The sequence below is a fragment of the Protomyctophum parallelum genome, assembly GCF_964188405.1.
Source record: "Protomyctophum parallelum genome assembly, chromosome: 18".
Lineage (NCBI taxonomy): Eukaryota > Metazoa > Chordata > Actinopteri > Myctophiformes > Myctophidae > Protomyctophum > Protomyctophum parallelum.
The window spans coordinates 18,274,685-18,296,293 of record NC_139716.1 but is presented as its reverse complement, the minus strand read 5'-3'; the positions used below and the strand labels follow the sequence as shown (position 1 = coordinate 18,296,293).

The 21,609-nt window shown below is 43.1% G+C and overlaps 1 protein-coding gene across 3 annotated transcripts in view; it reads left to right on the top strand.

The window, feature by feature from the left end:
• Positions 1 to 8,592, top strand: part of LOC310875668 (kinesin-like protein KIF1C) — a 62,019-nt gene extending 53,427 nt beyond the window's left edge. For all 3 annotated transcript variants that reach the window (XM_083788975.1, XM_083788974.1, XM_083788973.1), the window contains one exon: positions 2,284 to 8,592. In XM_083788975.1, coding sequence (XP_083645101.1) covers positions 2,284 to 2,822 — 539 coding nt within the window. In that variant the 3' untranslated portion in view covers positions 2,823 to 8,592. The remainder of the gene's footprint in view (positions 1 to 2,283) is intronic.
• The last annotated feature ends 13,017 nt before the right edge of the window (positions 8,593 to 21,609 follow it).

Genomic DNA, 21,609 nt, shown 5'->3' with positions numbered 1-21,609 from the left:
ATTTGTCTGTCTACTCCCTGATTGGTTAGTCATTTCGACCAGGTTTTTGTCAAAATGTCAGTATGATTTAGAAACGTTTAAATTTGTTTTGTAACAGACTACACGACTAGTCTAAAAATGAAACACAGTAAAAAGACTGTGTTTCCATCTACTGAATAAGGCCAAACCTCAATGAACAAAAACACTGTGATTAATGATGATATTAATGATGTTACAAAATGAGGCTTCGTTCACAAAATGTGAAGAGAACATATAATGAACAGATTATCACAGCTAGGTCAATAAAGTGGTAAACAAAAGTGGTTTATACTCAGCTGACATGGGGCCATATCACTTTCTCTTGGAGCATTAATTAATCTATCTATCACGCATTGCCAAGGTTTTATCGCGCGCAACCCTTATTTTTAAGAGCCAAATATCCGCAACCGGATGTTGCAATGACAAAATACTGTGTGTGGTGTCTTGACCGGTTGTTGTTCTCTTGGTCGGTGGTGACCGCGAGTATCACAGCGCCTGCTGTCGGCCGTTGAAAAACCTTGTTTTCACCAGAAACGACATTCATTGCATCGATTTGGAGATACAGGCCTTTGAAAGCAGCACATAGAGTGCAAGTGGGTGCGCGCCAACCATGAGTCTGTGGGGGCCACGGGGCTGCAGCCCCCATGAAGACTCCCAGGGCCCCTTTAGGCCCCCATGAAGATTTTCGTGGACATTTTATTTTTACATTACAGATTTTCTGGGAATTATTGACCCACTGTCACAGAGCATACTATTTACACATGCTGTGGAATTCCGAAAATGTGAACCTCTGCCGGCTGTCCAGAGGTGTTAAAAGTGTTGGGTGCAGCCACCAAGTACTCAAATGCTAATGAGGTTTCTTTTGTTTTCACCTAGCCAGATGTCCACAACATCAAAGCGTGTCAGAATTTCATGGTAGTTGTTCTTGAGTCGTGGCATAATAACACTGATCAAGAATTCACCAAAGAGAATCGTCTTTGAAACCACTTTGCCCCACGTGTTGGACCGTGAGAGCAGCCTCGCTGAGAGCAATTGTTTCCAACTACACTACAGTGATTCAGCATCTCTCTCTCCCCTGAGTGACCGGCTGCCACCACCGCGCAATCATAATCTCATAATAATAATAATATAGTCCTGAAAGTCCTCACCTTGGACATTGGCCTATAGAAGCTGCTTTAAAAGTACCAGCGAAAACGGCAACTTATTTTTCCCCCCGCTGCGGCAGGTGGGGGGGGGGTGCTGGGAGGCGGGGCTGCGGGGGGGGGGGGGGGCCTTGAGGATTAATCAAACTCTTCGGCTCTGGTGCGCGCGCATCTTCAAAATGGCCACTGTTGCACTTTAAATGTTATGCTAACGAGTGGCAACTACCGTAATGATTCGATTGTGACATCACAAACAGCTGGAAAATCAGAGCACTTGTTTGAGCCAGAAAACCCCAGACCACAGAACATTTACTGAATGTTAAAAGTTCAGGTTTTTTGGGTGCAATTGAGCTCAGAAAACCTCAAAAGATTAAGAAAAATTACAAAAACTTTTTTATGTCACATGGCGTTTTATATTAATTAATGTAGGCCCCGGTCCCAAGCTACATAAAAATCAAAATGTCTGCGCCCATTGACTCTTTGTCTGTTTACCTTTTTCAGATGCTTTCTTGGATTATAATCCCAGATTCTGATGCTAATCAAAAGGAGGGTTTTTTACGGGCAATTTTGGCCATGTCGCTAGTCACGGTTGCAAGGTTTATCTTTCGGATGACTTTAATATGCGATCGCATTTCTGATTTAATGTTGGTGGATTTCAGTTTCTTTCACGGAGCTGAGGTAATTTTGTGCCTCAAGAAAATCCGCTCAGAATGGAATGCACGGCAGAGGCTACAATAATTACTTCATTAATAGCTGTTAAAGTGTTAGTCGTTGATAGGATACAAATTGATGGTGTAAAGGAGCAACTTGGACACTCAAGCATGAAGGAAGCATGAGTTAAGTCCGTTGCTCTCCCCAGGTTGGCGGAGGGTGTGTAGAGCCCAGGATCACATTAGATGATTGACACAGGGGTGAAAAATGGGTTACAAAAAATCGTGGGATAAAAAAAATATATAAAAAAAGGATACAAATTGAATACTAAAAACAAATTGAATATTAACAAAAAAGATGCAATCAAAACCCATATCTCTATTGAAAACCACACGATTATTTTCGTAATGGTTATTGATATAAATCTAGTAATGGACTTTTTCATTTTGTTTACTTTTCCACGTCGCTATAGGCAACGGCCCCGGCTACAACGGCTACTACCACCATCAACCCGGCAATCCCAACAACAATAACCAGCGGGGGCGCTACCAGAGGCGCAACTCTCTGGACAGCAGTAGCGCCGCCCCCGGCAACAACGGCAACAACAGTAACCATGCCAACAACGGCCAGCAGCATCATCATCATCACCATGGCAACCAGGGGGGAGGGGGCGGCGGTCACCAGGGGCGACCGAGGTACAGGAGGGGGGAGTCGCCAGGGGGAGGAGGGGGAGGTTACCACGCCAACCAGTACAACCCCCCCTACCCGTACTACAACCCCCACAATGCACCATTCCAGCCTGGGCCAGGGGGGCAGCAGCACCCGCACTACCACAGCCTCCCGCGCCACCACCCCCACCAACCCGCCGGGGGGGAGGCGGGGCCCAATGGGCCAGGTGGGGGGTGGGGCTTCGTGACTCCGCCCAGGATGAGACGGCAGTTCAGCGCGCCGGACCTCAACGCCGCCAGCACCAACAACGGTAACCGTGACGACAAGGAGAAGCCCGTCTGACCTCTGAACTTTGAACATTTAAAAAAAAAACCCACCCCTCCCGCAACTCTGTGGTGGTGACGCACAGAGGTTTCTGATTGGCTCCCGTCCCGGCCTCTGCTGGAGACTGGCCAATCATGGGGGGGGGAAAGTTGTAGATATGACGTAAAGGTTGGATAAACGTTTGCTGTAGTGTTGAGGTGTGTGTGTGTGTGTGTGCATTCGTGTGTGTGCATTCGTGTGTGTCAGCACTTTTGCTTAACGCACAACCGTAACGAGTTCACATTATGCCAAATAACACGGCACACACTTGTGTTTGTTCAATCCTGCTCTCTGTGTGTGCGTGTGCGTGTCTGTGGTTGTGCTTACAAGTACCATATTATTAGCATGGGGTTGCTAGTTTGACACCCATACATCATACTTAGTTGTTTGTAAAAGCTTAGAAAGGTGTTTTTTTTCTTTTTGTTCTTTATTTGTTCGTTTTTGTTTATTCGGCCACAAGTCGGCAGGATTTATATTCTATCGAGATTTAGTTTGATTGATTTGTATTTCTTAGATTGGATTGTTTTGATTGGACGAACGAGGTGCCTTCAAACCGACTGTACTGCCAGCCTGCTAGCTAGTAGCTGTACTGACTCTAAAGTTGCGTTCCCGTCGGATATATCTTTGTAGTCGTGTGATTCGCTACACTTTGGTCACGCAGGTCAGCCTTGACAGGTGTGTGCGACGCCGTCGCCAGGGTTGTCCTCCTTCCCGCCGCTCGATGTGATGGTGTTTTTGAGCCGACTTTGTACGTGAACTCGTAATCGCCCTGAACAAATGCTTTATCTTTCGGTCGGGAGAAAGCACCTTAAAGCAGTGGTTCTTAAGCTGTTGTTTTTCTTTCTTTAAACCATTAGACCACGCACGGTTCGATTTGCACGCTCTCAAAAGTTACAGACGTGCAACATTCGGTGGACACCCTTAAGGACCCCTGGGGGTCCTCAGACCCATCGTTGAGAACCAGTGCTCTGAAGTGTTTAATGTTGACGGTTTGGCTTTTCTTTAAAAGAACCATCCGATAGCTGCCTTAGCTGTACTTATAGAGCACCGAAGTCTGACGTCAATATCGCTAGAGGGCGCTAAATCCACAGGTTTAAATTTGTATTATAATCCCCATAGGGGGGGATCTTAGATTGCCTCATACAAGAACTGTTTGAAAAGTAACCAAATCATCCTGGCGGTTTCACGCATTATGGATATAAATAATCAACTGACTGCGAGAAAACACGAATGTTACTGATGTTACGCTAAACGCTAATGTTACTAATGTTACTGCCAAATTAGTTAGGTTTTTGCTAGAAACAGACACACCGTATACACCTCCCCGACAATATCGCTGAGACAGTTTGTTTATTTTCGGATCACAGTTCTTATACAGTATGTGACGATCTTAAGATGACCCCATGTTATTCTCCATAGAGAAAAACCTCCGCAAACCCCTTGGATCCAGGGGATGAGCGAGTGACATCAGGACTTCAGTGCTCTATAGTTAGCGTGTTTAGCCTCTGCACTGGCTGTGGAAGCGCAGGCTAGCCATCTAGCGGGTTTAGCCTCTGTGCTGGCTGGGGTAGCGCAGGCTAGTTTGTCTATGAAGTCTTGTTACAGCCTTGCATTATGATAGCCTGTGAAGCTATCATGTGTGATGCTAGCCTTGCGTGTCACTGCCCTGAGCTGGCGTCCACAAGAACGCAAAGGTCAACCTCAAAGGTCGCGTTAGCCTAGCCGGCTAACTGCAGCGGAAGCCAAAGAGAGAACAGACAGACAGACAGACAGACAGACAGAATTCTGACTGAGTGACTGACTTTAAATCAGTGGAAGTATTTTAACTCTACCTCTGTGGCCGGAGGCATGAAGCTCAGTTTGCACACGATTGTACGATGCCGTCAATTGGCGAAAAGTGCGATGTATAGTTAGCTTGAAGATCTGATCCTTACGCATCGTACGTTTGGCTGAAACGTACTACAATGCCGCAGTTAGCCTTTTGTCGGCGAGCAATATCCGTCGTATGACTGAGTGTAAAATCAGGCTCTTAGGGAGATGATGTAGATGACGATGAAGAGCTTTTTCGTAAATCGGACCGTGCTGTCGTCCGGTCCGTTTCCGCAACGCCGTGCGGACGATCGAGTTGACCTTGAAACTGGGAACTCTGGAGTTCGGACAACGACGAACACACTGGGACGTCGTCTAGTTTTGTGTGTATATATTCGGAGATGTATTTGAGACATTTGTCGTTGGCGGCGACATTTTATGAAGATGACGACAAAAAAAAGATAATAAATCGTAACTCCGCCCTCGTCACGCGATGACCTGGGGTGGGGGCGGGACTGGTTTTTACTGTTACCGATGCTGTTTATGAAATCATTGGAAATGTCGGAAAGCGTGAGGAATCATGGGAAATGTAGGAAAGCGTGAGGAATCATGGGAGATGCGGTCATAAAAGGCACAATGAGCGAGATCTGTGGACAGAAACAGACGCTGCTTTTTAGGGAACATGGGGAATGTAGACAAAACGAAGGTTGGATCATGGGAAATGTAGGCAAAACGAAGGTTGGATCATGGGGAATGTAGGCAAAACGAAGGTTGGAATCAGTGGTAACCCAAGGAACTATGGGAAATGTAGTTAACCCGGGAGAAAGGGAAGGACAGTGGAACGAGAGATGAAAGAACGGATAAACATGTGAGAAGAGAGAGAGATAATGTATGTATTGAACACTACACAATAAAAGTGTACAACACTAGCAGGTTTTGCAGGAAAATAGCCAATAGACGTATTGTTGTTCGGCTGATTCACTGCCAAAGCTTTCCTCACAATAACAGAGAGTTGGAAAGGCCTATTCATACTCCAATGTTTTGGTGATAAGGTGACCACCTTATGGTTAGTAAAAACAGAGAGATGTGTTTGGGTGAGAGCTGTGAGTCCCTCATCACCGTGGCTCAGTGACGTCATGTTGTAGTTTTTAGTAAAAACAGAGAAATGTCACCTAAAACTGTCGTATGAATAGGCCTCAAATGTTATTCTGAGACCCTGAGCAAAGCAGGAAACGTAACTCCGTTAAGACAACAGGAACAGTGAAGTCAGCTGCTATGTGTGCCGGGCCACACTTCCTGTTTAACCAAAACGATTTTATAATAAACATAATACCTAATTAAAGGCATTGTATGGTAACTTCGCCCTGTGTGTAGTACAGTATACGTAACAAAAAAATCAATAAATGCATTTCGTACTCTCACTATGTTTTCACTGTTTGGTTTTAGCCTTGCGTAGCGATACTAATATCACTGTCTTGTCCCTCTCAGTATTACATTTTCTTTTTTCAAAGTCCCGCCCCCATATTTGCATACTGGGCCCTGGTTGGTTATAGCCTGGTTCCAGACGCAAATGAAGGCTGGCTTATATGCAAGGCTGTTTGGTTTGGTAGACGCCTAAAAATGTGTTTGTAAACACAGGATAAAGTTACGTACCGTGCCTTTAAGATAATGGTGGTTTAAATTAGTTTTGGGGTGTACGTTCAGTTCTATTTGTTTGTGGTGGTGGTGATGATGATGATGATGATGAATGTGTGCATGTGACTGCCTGCATTGGAGAAAGGGATTGTGGGAGTTGTCACGTTGATCCCTTGCTTGACCCCATGTTTTTTTTTATTATTACGAGAAAAACCATCCAATGGCTGTGCTCCCTTCTGAGGGATGTCCCCATGGCGATGATGATGATGATAACGATAGCGACAAAAAAACAACACAGGAAGTGATTTATGATTGGCTAGTAGGAGGAGCACGTTGAGTATCTTTTTTTCTTCCTTCCGCGCTCTCTTCACTTTATCGACCAATCACGGGACAATCTTACCTACCTACTGCTGGGTGTTATGGGAAATGTATTTTTCTTTTCTTTTTTCTTTTTGGTCTGGTTTTGACTTTTCCACATTATTACTTTTTGTATCTCCAGCTTGTGGGCTCTTCTGATTGACTGAGTTCTTGAGTGTATATGTATACCATTCTGCTTCCTGTCTGCATATTATAACCCCACCGGTTTCTCAACATGAGGGTCGGGGTGCCCCAAGAGGGTCCAAATGGAACCTTTTACGGGGTCTGTAACTCTGAGAGTGTACAAATGGAACCAAATGGACCCGTGCATGAGGGCCATGTGTAAAGGGGTCCATTCAATGTGGACCTGACTGGTGGTGGTCTCCCTGAACCAAACGTTTGAGAACCAGTTCATTTTTGAACCCTTTTTTCTTTTGTGATGTTGTTAAATCTATCATCATGACGAATAATTAATTATATCATTGTTATTGATTATTATTATCACTGCTATTTGTGCTGTGTTTGACCCTGCTTGATCGTGTGTGTGGTTCTGTGTGTGTGTGTGTGTGTGTGTGTGTGTGTGGTTGTGCGTGTGAGTGTGTGGTTGTACGCGTGTGTGTGTGTTGCATGTTCATGGATTGGTCTTTATCGGTTTTATTTCACATCTTTTTATTATTTTTTAATACGTTTTTTAAACGTTTTAATAATCATTGTCTGTGGGGTAGAGTGAGGGGTGGAGCTTGTGCTGCCATGACAACCAATTCAATTCAATTCAAAGGGCTTTATTGGCATGAGAAAACATACGTTTACATTGCCAAAGCAGAAAGAACAATACAACAATACAGCAATACAATCAAAACAAAAATGATTTACCTTTGAAGGTCAGAATCTTCAATAGATCAATTTCTATGTACCAAGATCACTCGATGCAGGTATAGTGCAGGAATATACACAATGATTAGTCTTTAGGGTGGTTGTGTTCCATTTGATATCCTTCTCCTATCACAGCAACTCACAAATCTTGCTGCTGTGTTTGCACATTGTTGTACTTCGCCCAGCAGATATGGGAGTTTTTTGTCATTGGTCATGTTTTCAAAATCTCTGTGTGTGGTTGTAATCTGTGGGAAGTATGTGTCTCTGTTGTCTTGGTACAATGGACAGATGGTTAGGAAGTGTAGACAACCACAACACGTCTGTATAGAGCGTCGCAGTCCCTCCCCCTTTCAGAACAACGAACGGCCCAGGAAATGAAAACGCAATGCATTTCCCCATAGGCAGTTCTTATTTAATTTATTTAAAGACCTTTTAAGCGTCGTACGAAGCCTCTTGTCGTGACAAATCATGACAACACACAGAATTTTTCGGGTTAAACAAAGAATTAGAAAGTAGAAAAAAACGTCGGGTTACAACACTTTCTTTGTTGTTTTTCTTCTTTGTAATTATTTGTTTGGTCCAAAATATTGTGTGTGTTGTCATGATTTGTCACGACAAGAGTTGGCTTCGTACGACGCTTAAAAGGTCTTTAAATAAATTAAATAAGAACTGCCTATGGGGAAATGCATTGCGTTTTCATTTCCTGGGCCGTTCGTTGTTCTGAAAGGGGGAGGGACTGCGACGCTCTATAAGGACTTGTTTTACCCGGTATGCCCCGCCCCCTCAGAACGGTCACCACAGTCGTTATAGTGACACTCGATGGTGATGTCATCGGTCAGCCCTTTTCTTATTGGTTCAATGTTTCTCACACTGATGTTTTATCTTTTTTTTGTTTCTTTTTTTCCCTCATTAATTCTGTGCATATATCATCACAATGTCCACCTGTCTGTTTGTGTGCGTGTGTGTGTGTGTGTGTGTGTGTACGTGTGTGCGTGCGTGCGTGTGTGTGTTATCAGGACCCAATCTCAGGCTGTCTTTGGAGACGTCATGTTGGCAATAAACAGAAATAACAGCGCCATCGTGTGGCCGCCTCTTGTATGTGCATGGTTTGTGTCACAGTGCTGTCGGTAACACTGCTAATGTTGCTCTGGAGAGGGAAGTCTGGAGTTCTCTGCTGGAGCTGTTGCCCCCAACGGCCCGACTACGGATAAGCGGTTGAAGTTGGATAGATCGATGGACATCAGATGCTCTCTAGGTCGTCCTCAGCCGAGCCCTCCATCGTCACTTCCAGTCATCCCGGTTCTCCATACATCCAGCCAGCTCGTTGGTGCTTTGCGCTCCTGTATGTTAATGTGGGACGTCCTCGTGTGTTGGTTCCCTCAGCACTAACTTGCTATAGCTGGCAGCTCTTGGGTGTCTTTGGCAGTGTCCTGCTATAGTCTCATTCTCATGGCTGCTATTTTTCTGGCTCACCCTTGGCATTCTCATTATATAGGTGATAACTTCAGTTTTCTTGTCATTCAGCCGGTTGGCCAACATTTTCACACTCTGCCTCCACTCCGTTCAGGAGCTCCTCAGCTTGTTCCACGTGGTCGGAGAGCAGGCTGATGTCGTCCACTTAGTCCAAGTCTGTCAGGACTACTGTGGTGTTATGGTGAGGCCAAGATTGTGCTTTCGTCCACTGATGGCCTTAACGCGTAGTCCAGGACTATAACGAAGAGAAAGGGGGCTAGGGTGTCCCCTTGCAGTACCAAGATGTCAAACCCCTCACTGTTATCTGGGGTCACCTTGTTCCTGCATGCATTGTCTCTATCGCCCAGAGTAAGTTGGGAGGGACACCGTAGGCCTTAACCCATTTAGACCTGAGACCATTCTACAAATGTCTTCTAAATCATTTTAGAAGACAGTTGTCTGTCAGTGGTGCTCAACCTTTTTCACGTCAAGGACCCCCAGAATTATCTGTATATGGCTGTGGACGCTCGAAAGCCAGCTATAAATTGTGCATTTACATCACGCTTTTATCCAAAGCTCTTTACATACACTCACTCTCACACACACACACATAGAGGTTCAGAGTCTTGCTCAAGGGCACTTCTACACAAGTGAGGGAGCCCACAGGGATCGGACCGGGAACTTCATGGGACTCCCTGAGCCACTGCCGCTGATTTACATTACTGTCTAATAAATTATTCAATCAATCAAAACAATATGCAAGGTCAAGTTCATTCATATGTCCCAGCTGGGCACTTCGTTTTACAGCAGATAATAAAAGCTCTTAAAGACATTACAAACAGTAGAACATACATAAACAACAACAGACATACGTATACATTATCACAAGATACAGATTGTTACATTAAATATAAAGCGCAACTAGACATTAAATATAAAGCGCAACTAGAGCTAAAGTGCGCCGAGTGAAACTACATCTATCCTCACCACTATTACCAATATTATACTGTCCAGATGTATATAACCTGCAATATTTCCATTGAGATCCAAAAACATTACAAAACAGATAGAAAACATAACTATAGAATGTGCTCTTCGGAGCGCAGGTCTCCGAAGATCACGACCAGTAATGTGCGGAATTCTCAAAATCAGGATGGAATATGAAAAATTTGTGACAGTTTTCTGAAAAACCTGTTTCTATGTTCATGTCAAGCTCGTATGAGCTTGTACATCTGCTATTTTTCAATACAGTAGCTATAAAGTATAACATAATGCTTAAAGGGGTTCCCGTCCAATATGGGTTAAAGTAGGCCTACAAGTAAAGCAATTTTTTATCCCACGATTTTTGTAACAAATTTTTTCCCCTCCAGTGTCAATTGTTTAATTGACACAAATGGCTATAGAACAAATGGCTATAGAACAGATGGCTATAGCACAAATGGCTATAGAACAATTGGCTATAGCACAAATGGTTATAGAGCGTCGCAGTCCCTCCCCCTTTCAGAACAACGAGTGGCCCAGGAAATGAATCGCAATGCATTTGTCGCAAAGACCTTTTAAGCGTCGTACGAAGCCAACTCTTGTCGTGACAAATAATGACAACACACACAATATTTCGGGCCAAACAAAGAATTACAAAGAAGAAAAACAACAAAAAAGGGGTTGTAACCTGCCGTTTTTTCTACTTTCTAATTCTTTGTTTGGCCCGAAATATTGTGTGTGTTGTCATGATTTGTCACGACAAGAGTTGGCTTCGTACGATGCTTAAAAGGTCTTTAAATAAATAAAGCACGAAATGCCTATGGGACAAATGCATTGCGATTCATTTCCTGGGCCACTCGTTGTTCTGAAAGGGGGAGGGACTGCGACGCTCTATAGCACAAATGGCTATAGCACAAATGGCTATAGAACAAATGGCTATAGCACAAATTTGTATAGCCATTTGTGCTATAGCCATTTGTTCTATAACCATTTGTGCTATAGCCATTTGTTCTATAACCATTTGTGCTATAGCCATTTGTTCTATAACCATTTGTGCTATAGCCATTTGTTCTATAGCAATCTGTTCTATAGCCATTTGTGCTATAGCCATTTGTTCTATAGCCATTTGTGCTATAGCCATTTGTTCTATAGCCATTTGTGCATGCTATAGCCATTTGTGCTATAGCCATTTGTTCTATAGCCATTTGTGCATGCTATAGCCATTTGTTCTATAGCCATTTGTGCTATAGCCATTTGTTCTACATGCAAACTCCACACAGGCTCTTTAATTGGCTATGGGCACTGATGACGCGGAGGAGAGAACACGCCCCCAGCGGGAATCAAACCCAGGACCTTCTAGCTGTGAGGCGAGTAAAAGTAAGTTTTCTAATTATGCAGAATGTTCCATTACAAGTTTTCAAATGTATAAAAAAGAATGTCAACATAGACGATCTAACAGGCTCACAATGCGTCACATCGCAAGCTTGTAGATCGGCTATTTTCAAAAGGGGCGAAATCTATAGGGTTGAAGTAGTTAATGTATGTTGTTTTGTAATAATCAACGCAACTAAGTAACTAAGCCTTGCACAAAGGCACTTCAGCGGTATACTTATTTATATCCATATACTTTCCCTTAAAATAACTGCACTATCCACATGTTTCACACAGATTACATTTCTTTGCTAAATAGTTACTGTATCGATTTTAAATCAATGAATCGTATCGCCATAATGAAAAAAAATATTGTCCATGTATCGTATCATCAACCGTGTATCGTGATACAGTAGGTATTGTATCGCTGTTAAAACAACTAACAAACTACAGGAAAAAATATTTCCCTTCATTTTACAGCTCAATTTACGGGCAAAATATCTGCTTTGCTGCCACCTTGTATAGGTTATAAAGGGCGGTGATGTAAAAAGTCCTACATTAATTTGTTGTAAAACTGATCTTTATTTCAATACATCCAAATATTAAGTTATTCATTAGACAATGAATCGACTGTCCTTTAAAACAAATAATAACCTCAATAACCTAAGTTAAGCTTTAATGCCCCCCCCCCCCCCCCTCACTGTACAGTATATTGTTCCCCCCTTTTTACCTCCTCTTTTTTTGATGATTTCCTGTTTTTGGCTATATAGAAGTGTATATTTGTACGTCTCTAAATGTTATGATGAATTGAAAACGGTGGACCCTATTGTAAACAAGAGTAATGCTTTATGTTGTCGTCCACAGTTAACAGTATTTGTATTGAGTTGTGCTTGAAATCTACTGTAATTCTCCAAACTGTGTGTGTGTGTGTGTGTGTCAACATGTCATTAATATCTTAATTGTTTTATTAATGAATGTATCTCCATTGCCAGGGCAACCAGCGCTAGCAAGCTGTCATAAATAATGTGTCAATAATTAATTTGTGCGTGTGTGTGTGTCTGCGTGTGTAACTAAGTATAGTCACACACAGAGCAGAGTTCGATCACACTTCAGAAAAGCAATAGTTGCAGGATATCACCAGAGAGAGAGAGAGAGAGAGAGAGAGGTAAAGCGAGGTTGACAGACAGTTGGACTTTGACCATTGGATGTCGTTGTGCAACAGGAAGTATTGGTCATTTAGCTCTGCTGCGTTGAGACTGACACACTGCTTCTACCTCAGCCGGTGAGTAACACCCCCCCCCCCCCTCGGTCAGCCCTCTGGCCGATGGTGACCCGTTGACACGTGTGACCACTCTGTAGCTGTATAGATGTCGCTGCATTGTTTTCTATAGGGCACAGACTGCGTTGTATAACCAATTAATTGTCCACACCTCTGTTAAAACACCACATGACGTCTGGTGACCCGTTCAGATGTGTGGCCACTGTATGTGGCCCAGGAGGCCCTTATTTTCAAAGTTGTTAATAATCAACCTCTTATCCCCTAATTATGTTCCTATGTACAAAAAACTGCTTTGGTTTAAAATTTGGTTAAATTTCAAGCATATCATGAGGTATAGCTCAATCAACCAGACGTTTACCGGTATTTTGTATTAAGAGTTCCAGTTGACATCTTGTTTCACTTTTGCCTTTCAATGACAATGGAAAGTGTTTGCATGAATTAGTTATAGTTACCACAGCAGCAGTATTGGGGCAGCTCTGTGTTTCATGATCTGGCTTAATTATCCCACTACCAGTGCACAGGAGTTAGCTCCTTCGAAATCTCTTCCAAATCCGTCAACAAGGACTGCCATATGCACTGGAAAAATATGTGCGTGACATTTCTTTTTTAAAACAATGTTTTATCATATAGGGAAACTATTGGTGGAGAGGTTTGTCTAACCCATGTTATGCTTAGCTGTGATTGGACCATGGCAGTTTGGGGAGGGGCTTAGCTATCGGTCAATTCATACTGACACCGCAGGGAAGAAAAAGCATGCATGGATTTGTGCATTGTTTGAAGTTTGCATTTTAGTGTGGTACGAGGCGTCAAAAAAACAGCTCCCGTAGGATTTTTGTGCTAAAATTGATGGGGTTCAAATTTTCCCGACCCCCACCCCGTTTCTGGGGGGGTCATCTATTTGGGACCTCCCAGAACAGTATGCCAGCCAGTTAATGTCCGATTTTCATAATATTAGAATTGTTTAGTATGTTTTAAAACATTCTGAGTTGATTTCTTAAACTTTTAAAGTGGTCAAAATAATATTTTTTGACTTTTGGTAGGGGTGTTTCCTCACCTGGGACCTCCCGGACTGACCCCTGGGCCTATCCCAGTTCTCATTACATACCTTGCTCTGCTCCTGCTCCAGAATATTGTCAAATTAGATCATAAATGAAGCATAAAAGTATTTGTAGCTGGGCTCTGATATAAAAAGAATAGTAGTAGCCAATACCAGGGGTCTTCCACAGAGGGCCCATGACCCCTAGGGGGTCCTCAGAGTTACTATACAGGGGCCCACCAAATCATTGTGGGATAGGAACTTTTTTCTTTTTTTACATTAAACCACTTGAACCATAGCATCCCTTTTCCAAGGAGAACTTTAGCCAACAATAGCTGATCTACAAGGTTGTAGTTTGAGCATGTAGATCAGCTATTTTCAAAGTAAGGTGCCTCAGACCCAAGTGTAGCAAATATTGCTGCTAAATAAAGATCAGCCAAGATCAGCCAGGCTGCTGCTGTCTTTCTCTTTTCTCTTTGTCTTTCTGTTGTCGCCGTCGGTCAGGTGACTGGGAGGGCTACTTGTCATCCTTAGAGGAACTCATCAAGTATTTCTTTGCTCGTGATCTCCTTAAATATGCTCGACTGATGCCAGTCTATCTTGCCCAAATGAACGCTCTTGAACAGGATGACCCAGAAACATGGAACGCACTGAAGTCAGGTGAATTTGTGGTGGCAAAGTCAGAGATGCCGTTCACTCATCTCTTCACAGATCAAGCCCTTGAGCAGGAAATCAAGAAGCTAAAGGGACATGGTGGGATGGTTGGACTCAGTAGAGATGAAGCAGCTCTGGACCGACTAGTCACTACCACACCTCATCTTTCTGGTCTAGTGAATCAGTACCTCAACAGCTTCCCAAAAGCTTCCAGGTCTTCAAGGAAAGAACATTATCAGCTCTCAGGAGAGATTGCATTGAGGTCAAGAGAAAATGCTCTCAAGCAATGTAAATTGATTGAGTTGCACTGTGGAGGCAATCTGTTCAAAGAGAACACACCATTGAAGAGTCTGGTTTCATCAGCGCTTGTGTCAGATGGGGGAAGAAATGACATTCTTCCTGGGCCTACACAATTTTCCTGGGCCTACACAATTTATCTGGTGCTGACTGGGTAGGAAAATTTGTTGGAATCTCCAAGAAGACCCCCGAGACCAAAGATGCCACAAAATGTCATTACTCCTACTACTGTGCAATGGAAACAAAAAATAAATAAATAATGATAATAATAATAATAATGATTAAACCATGCCCTTAACCAAATCTGCAATACCAGACCAAATCTCAATGTTTTCCTCTTTTGCACCATGCAATCTTGCTGTAGACATTTCTAGATAAATGATATCTAGAAATATGGGATGATCTTTACATTTCCAGTTTAAATAATATAGCTTATTCTGGGCCAGATCTGACTAGTTATGATGACTAGTTATGATCTGGCCTCTATCAGACTCTTTGATTCATCCAGGGACGTCCGTCTTAGTGGGCAGAATTAATGTTGGTTGGAATCAGGTGATATTGTGGGCCAGATATGACTATAGTCTTGGTTTGACTTGATCTTTGGCCCCAATCGAGACTTCACTAATTCGTGACTCCAGGTCCTGACCCGTACTTGCTGGGTTAATGTGTATTTTCTCTCTCCCTCCCACAGCTGTGCGGACCAGTCCAATCAACGGACATATCATGGACCACTCAGAGGTGTGTGTGTGTGTGTGTGTGTGTGTGTGTGTGTGTGTGTGTGTGTGTGAGACGTGCGACGTGAATGCATACAAATTATCCTTACCGATTGTGTGAATGTTTTCAGAGTTAGCTCATAATTCTCTCTCTCTCACACACAGACATCTCCGGAAGTTCTCATCCTTCCTACGGATTTGTCTTCATCACCAAAAACAGAGCCTCTGCCACACGACGCCTCCTCTCCTTCGTCACCATCCTCTCCTCCTCCTCACCATCTGTCCCCTGCTCCTCTGTCACCTCCTCCTCTTTCTCCTCCTCCTCTTTCTCTTCCTCTCTCTCTGGGCAGTCCTGAACTACAAGAAGAGTTTTTACGAGGTAAACAGTTTTTTTGCATCATTATAGTTTGTTCACCTCCTGGTAAAATCACCATCAGTCGTTTATTTATCGATGTTTACCTATATCTATAGCTTTAGCTATATATCTATATCAGTGGTTCTCAAGTAGGCCGGTGGCCGACGGGCTCGTACAGGTCTAGTGTATTTAAATACAGAGATAGAAATTATTTGATGTATTTATAATAGACCCGGGTCCGCTAATAAAGATATAATTGGTTGATTATCATGTCTGCTTCTCTTTCCTATAAACCTGTCTGTGTGTCTCTCAGCTGCCTATCTCACTATCACATGTCTGTCTGTCTGTCTGTCTGTTTCCAGCATTCCAGAACAAGTCTCTATCTCGTGACTCCTCCCCATGTCCTCTTTCTCCTCCTCCTCTTTCACCTCCTCTCTCTTCTCCTCCTCGCCCTCTGTCCTCTGCTCCTCTTTCACCTCCTCTCTCTTCTCCTCCTCCTCTTTCTTCTCCTCCTCGCCCTCTGTCCTCTGCTCCTCTTTCTCCTCCTCTTTCTTCTCCTCCTCGCCCTCTGTCCTCTGCTCCTCTTTCTCCTCCTCCTCTTTCTCCTCCTCCTCTTTCACCTCCTCTCTCTTCTCCTCCTCATCTCTCTCTGGGCAGTCCTGAACTACAAGAAGAGTTTTTACGAGGTAAACAGTTTTTATTTGCATCATGATAGTTTGTTCACCTCCTGGTGAAATTACCGTCATTGGTTTATCAATGTTTACCTATATCTATAGCTTTAGCTATATATCTATATCAGTGGTTCTCAAGTAGGCCGGTGGCCGACGGGCTTGTACAGGTCTAGTGTATTTAAATACAGAGATAGAAATTATTTGATGTATTTCTATAGACCCGAATCCGCTAATAAAGATTTGATTGGTTGATTATCATGTCCGCTTCTCCTTCCTAACCTGTCTGTGTGTCTCTCATCTGCCTGTCTCACTCTCACATGTCTGTCTGTCTGTCTGTCTATTTCAGCATTCCAGAACAAGTCTCTATCTCGTGACTCCTCCCCTGGTTCCACATGCTCCTCCCCCCCCTTTAGCCCCACCTCCGTCTTCTCCTCCACCTCCCCCCCGGCCTCGCCCGTCTCACCCTCGCCCGTCTCATCCCCGCCTGTCTCACCCCCCTCCTGTCTGCAGCACAACACCTTGCCAGGTGAGACATTTACCTAACTGCTAGTTCATTCAAGTTTCATTTATTCTCGAGTAGTCATTTTCAGTGTCGTCGAGTAATACAATCACATAGAAAAACATCACAATACATCAGAAGATCAGGAAAATAAAAACAAAGAATACAATACAATACAAGGTATACATTTGAAATTACACATTTTACAAATAAAAAGCTAAAACAAATGTCAAATAAACGTTAAAACAAATTTAAATCTAAAACAAGTTCAGTCTGATAATGTTGTTGCAGGATCTGTAAGTATGCTCAGAAAACATAATATTTTAATAATTGTCTCTGTTCGGGGGGGGGGGGGGGGGGGGGGGGGCTCCATGGCTGTGTTCTGAATCAACAAGATCAATAGATGAGACAAAAGGTAACCATCTGGTTACAGGACATCAAGAAAACAGATTAAGGAGTCAACAGTTTACCACAGCTAAATGAGGGACAGTAAACGCTAACTTTAACTCATGGGGAAGAGTTACAAAGATATAAAATGCTGTTATAAGGGATGTCATTAAATGTTTACTTCTCAAAATGTCATGTTGGCGTTCGGCTCTGCTACATTTTTCTCCCTCCACGGCACAGTTAAGAGCAGGGAGATACGTGTAGATATACAACCCTGCCCCCCATGGGGAACAGAAATAGGAGAGCCCTACCGGTGGGAACAAACAAAACTAATAGCTGAGCCCACCGGTGGTGGTGGGAGCAAACAGCACTTAACAACAACCAGGAACGCATATGCAGAAGGAATGCTGGAAGAATTCATATCAGCCGGTGAGTTTAAATAACCCGCCCAATTGGTCAGCGTATTGTGGGTCTTGCATAGCACTGAATATGCCCCTTGAGTATATCTGACTGAACTAACTCTGCAAGCTACCTATGTACCTATTGAACCAATCACTGTGTGTGCGTGTGTGTGTGTGTGTGTGTGTGTGTGTGTGTGTGTGTGTGTGTGTGTGTGTGTGTGTGTGTGTGTGTGTGCGTGCGTTTGTGCGCGTGTGTGCACCTGCAACTGTGTAGGCGGTCTCTCTCTCTCCAGCCCTGAGTTGCTTTCAGAGCTAAAGGATTCAAAGAGGCGGAGTCTGAAACATGTCCCCGCCCACACAGGAATGACCACCGTGTTCTCTGGAAAAGGAAGAGAGGTGATGGAGGAGGAGCTAATATTTTAATTCATACATTAAGAAATATTGTATTTAGATTTATAGAATAATAATTAATATTGTTGTAGGAGGGGGGAGAGGCTGTGATGTCATGTGGGTCAACCAATAGGAAGACAGAGGGAGGGGATGTGACATCATGTGGGTCAACCAATAGGAAGACAGAGGAATGGGCTGTGATGTCATGTGTGTCAACCAATAGGAAGACAGATGGAGGGAGGGGGTGCTGTGATGTCATGTGGGTCAACTCGAGCCCACACTGTTTCTTCAGCAACACTATTTTCTACCAATCAACAACACTGACACGCCTCTCCATCTCTCCATAGGCCCCTTCCTCAGGACCAGCCAATTAGAAGCTGCAGCCCTGACAGAACATCCAACGGGGCTCAGAGGTCATCCAATAGGATGCAACGTTAGAACTTGAACTTTATAGAAAAGGTTCCAGTTTTTATATTTACACTATATCTCTGCTGTATGTAAGAAACCACCTAACTCCAAGATGTACATTTTTGGAGTTAGGTGTTTTTTAATACTTTTTTTAAATATCCCACCATTTTTGTAACCTGGACTCTACACTGTGGAGAGCAACGGACTGACCTCATGCTCCCTTCAATGCATGAGGAGTCCAAGCCGCTTCTAATCACCTGACAGGGGGGGGAGTTTCCCTGGTTGGACATAGCACCTGGAAATAAGGATGTTATTCCAACCAGTCCCTCCTGCACGCTGACCACGGGGAGGCAGTATAGAGACCTGGGTTACTGCATGCTTTTTTGTAAGGGCAGCATGATTCTCAAAGTGGGGTTCCGGGGACCCCCCAGGGGTCCTTGGGGACCATCTGGTTCCATTTGTACACTCTCAGAGTTAAATTAACAGTAATTGAGATAGAGATAGAAATACCATTACATTGAATGTCAAACTGAGGTTCCTTGAAATGAAAATAGAAAATCACTGCGAGAACCATTTACAATCTTCGCTTATGGTGGTCCTTGGCATATATTTTCTAATGGAGGTCTGCGGGCCAATTAGTATTAATTTGGGGGTCCTTGACATGAAAAGGTCTCGACACGGGGAGAACATGCAAACTCCACAAAGTCCCTTTCGCCAACCCCACCTATAGGTTATGGGCGCTGATTTCATACAGACAGGTGTTCAATATGCAAAAAAGATAAAGGCTAAATGTGTGTAGTTAGCTGGTTGGGCAGATAGTTTGAGGTTCCAATGCAATGGAGTTAGGAGGTCACCAATGCACTTTTTAAAACATTCCATTGCTTCAATATATTCTTTAACCAACACACAGACATAAAGGGTGTTCAATAGAATTGATTTATGAAAAGATAATCATCAACCTAACAGCAAGTTCTGGACAGCAACGATATGTTGGAAATATAATAGACCAGTGTCTCAACGTTTTCATGCCATGGACAAGTGGATACACTTTTTTTTTTTAAGTGTGGGGTGGCAGTAGCTCAGGGGTAGAGCAGCTGGATGGGAACCGTGGGGTTCCCGGTTCGATCCCATGCTCGCCCAGAGTTAGTGTCGAAGTGTCCTTGAGCAAGACTCTGAACCCCTAATTGCTCCCGATGACCAGGTTGGTGCCTTCGCTGCCTTGCATGGTTTCCCTCACCATCGGTGTATTAATGTTGGTGAATGTAATGCACAATCTATGTAGAAATGTGTGTACTATGTGAATGGGTGAATGTAATGCACAATCTATATGTAAAGGTGTATGAATGTATGTGTGACTGTGAATGGGTTAATGTAATGCACAATCTATGTAAAGGTGTATGCATGTGTGTGAATGGGTGAATGAATGTAATGCAATCTATAAAGCGCCTTGGATAAAAGCGCTATATATAAATGCACCATTTACCATTTATTCACCATTTTAAATGACAGATCTAAAAGTTCACAACATGTCACGTTGTGTTATGTCAATAACAATTATTACATAATCGCCTAAAATCTTCATATATTTTCAAATATTTTCCATAGCAGATCTACAAGTGTGGATATTTCCACTATCCATATAGAGCACAGAAGTCTGACGTAATTTACAACTCATCAAATAAGAACGGTTCCAAAAATAAATCATCCCGGCGAATTAGTTAAATGTCCACCAGAAACAGACTTGCTATTGAAAAATGATACAGAGCCACAATTTACAATTACAATTTATTGTTGATTGGGTTGATTTTGTAACCCCTTCTTTTCACCCAGTGTCAATTATCTAATGTAATCCTGGGCTCTACACTCCCTCTGCCAACCTGGGGAAAGCAACGGACTGACCTCATGCTTCTTCAATGCATGAGGAGTCCAAGTCGCTTATTAACACCTGCCGGGGGGAGTATCCCTGGTTAATTGGACATGGAAGCGTGTGGAAGGAAGGATCATGACAATAAACCACATTTTTGGGGCCGAACAACTAATTAGCAGGACAAAAGGGCAGAGTACAACACCGTTTGTGTTGTTTTTCTTCTTCCTAATTATTTTGTTCAGCCCAATAATTGTGTTTATAGAGCATGAAGTCTGACGTCAATATCGGTAGAGGGTGCAAATCCACGGGTTCATGTACTTTTTATTTGCATTGTAATCCCCATAGGGGGATTTTAGATCGCCTCCCTAAGAACTGTGTTTGAAAAATAAACACAGCCGTTTCACTCATATGGATATGAAGAATCAACTGAAAACGTTGTTTTGCTAGAAACAAATATGAGTGACTGTCACAAACGATACAGAGACACCTCTGACAATAACGCAGAGACAGCTTGTTTATTTTTGTACCACAATGCTTACATGAAACGATTTTAAGATGAGCCCATGTTATTCTCCATAGAGAAATTACTTCTGTGAACAAGGGGATTGAGCGAGTGACGTCAGGACTTTGGCGCTCTATTGTCATGATTTGTCACCACCCCAGTTGGCTTTGTCTGAGGCTTCCAGGTCTTTAAATACAGTAAATACTTTTTGAAACGTCTATGGGAAAAAAATTGGGAAATTATCTTCCGGGCTGCGGGTTAGGGTTATGAAAATAGCAACTTTGTAGAAACTATAGTAACTAAAGTTTTCAAATAATTGTAAAAGTACATACGAGTGAAAGTACATATTTGCCTCTGAAATGTATGTATGCCACGGATATGATTATAATCAGTACTTTGTGAATTGCATTGTGAATGCAGGACCATGTACTTGCAACAGAGTATTTCTACATTTCTTAAAGTATTAAAAAAAGATTTGTTCTACCAGCATGTAAGACTAACTGGTAACTGCCCTGTGCCAATGACAATGCCTGAATAAACGCATCAACAATTCAACATTTTTGCGTGTGTGTGTGTGTGCCTGCGTGCGCCTGAGTGAGTGCGTGAGTGTGTGATAACAGGTTGAGATAAGAATGTACCACTCCCAGTTCAAAGTTGATTCAAAAGCGTAGGCTTATATTTTCCTCTATGACTTCAAAGAAGCACCAGATACTGTGGATCATAGATGAGGTGAAAATGTGTGTAGCAGATAAAGAATGAACTATGTCTCACAGATTGAGAGAGAGAGACACAGAGAAAGAGAGATAGGCAGAGAGAGAGAGGGGAAGGT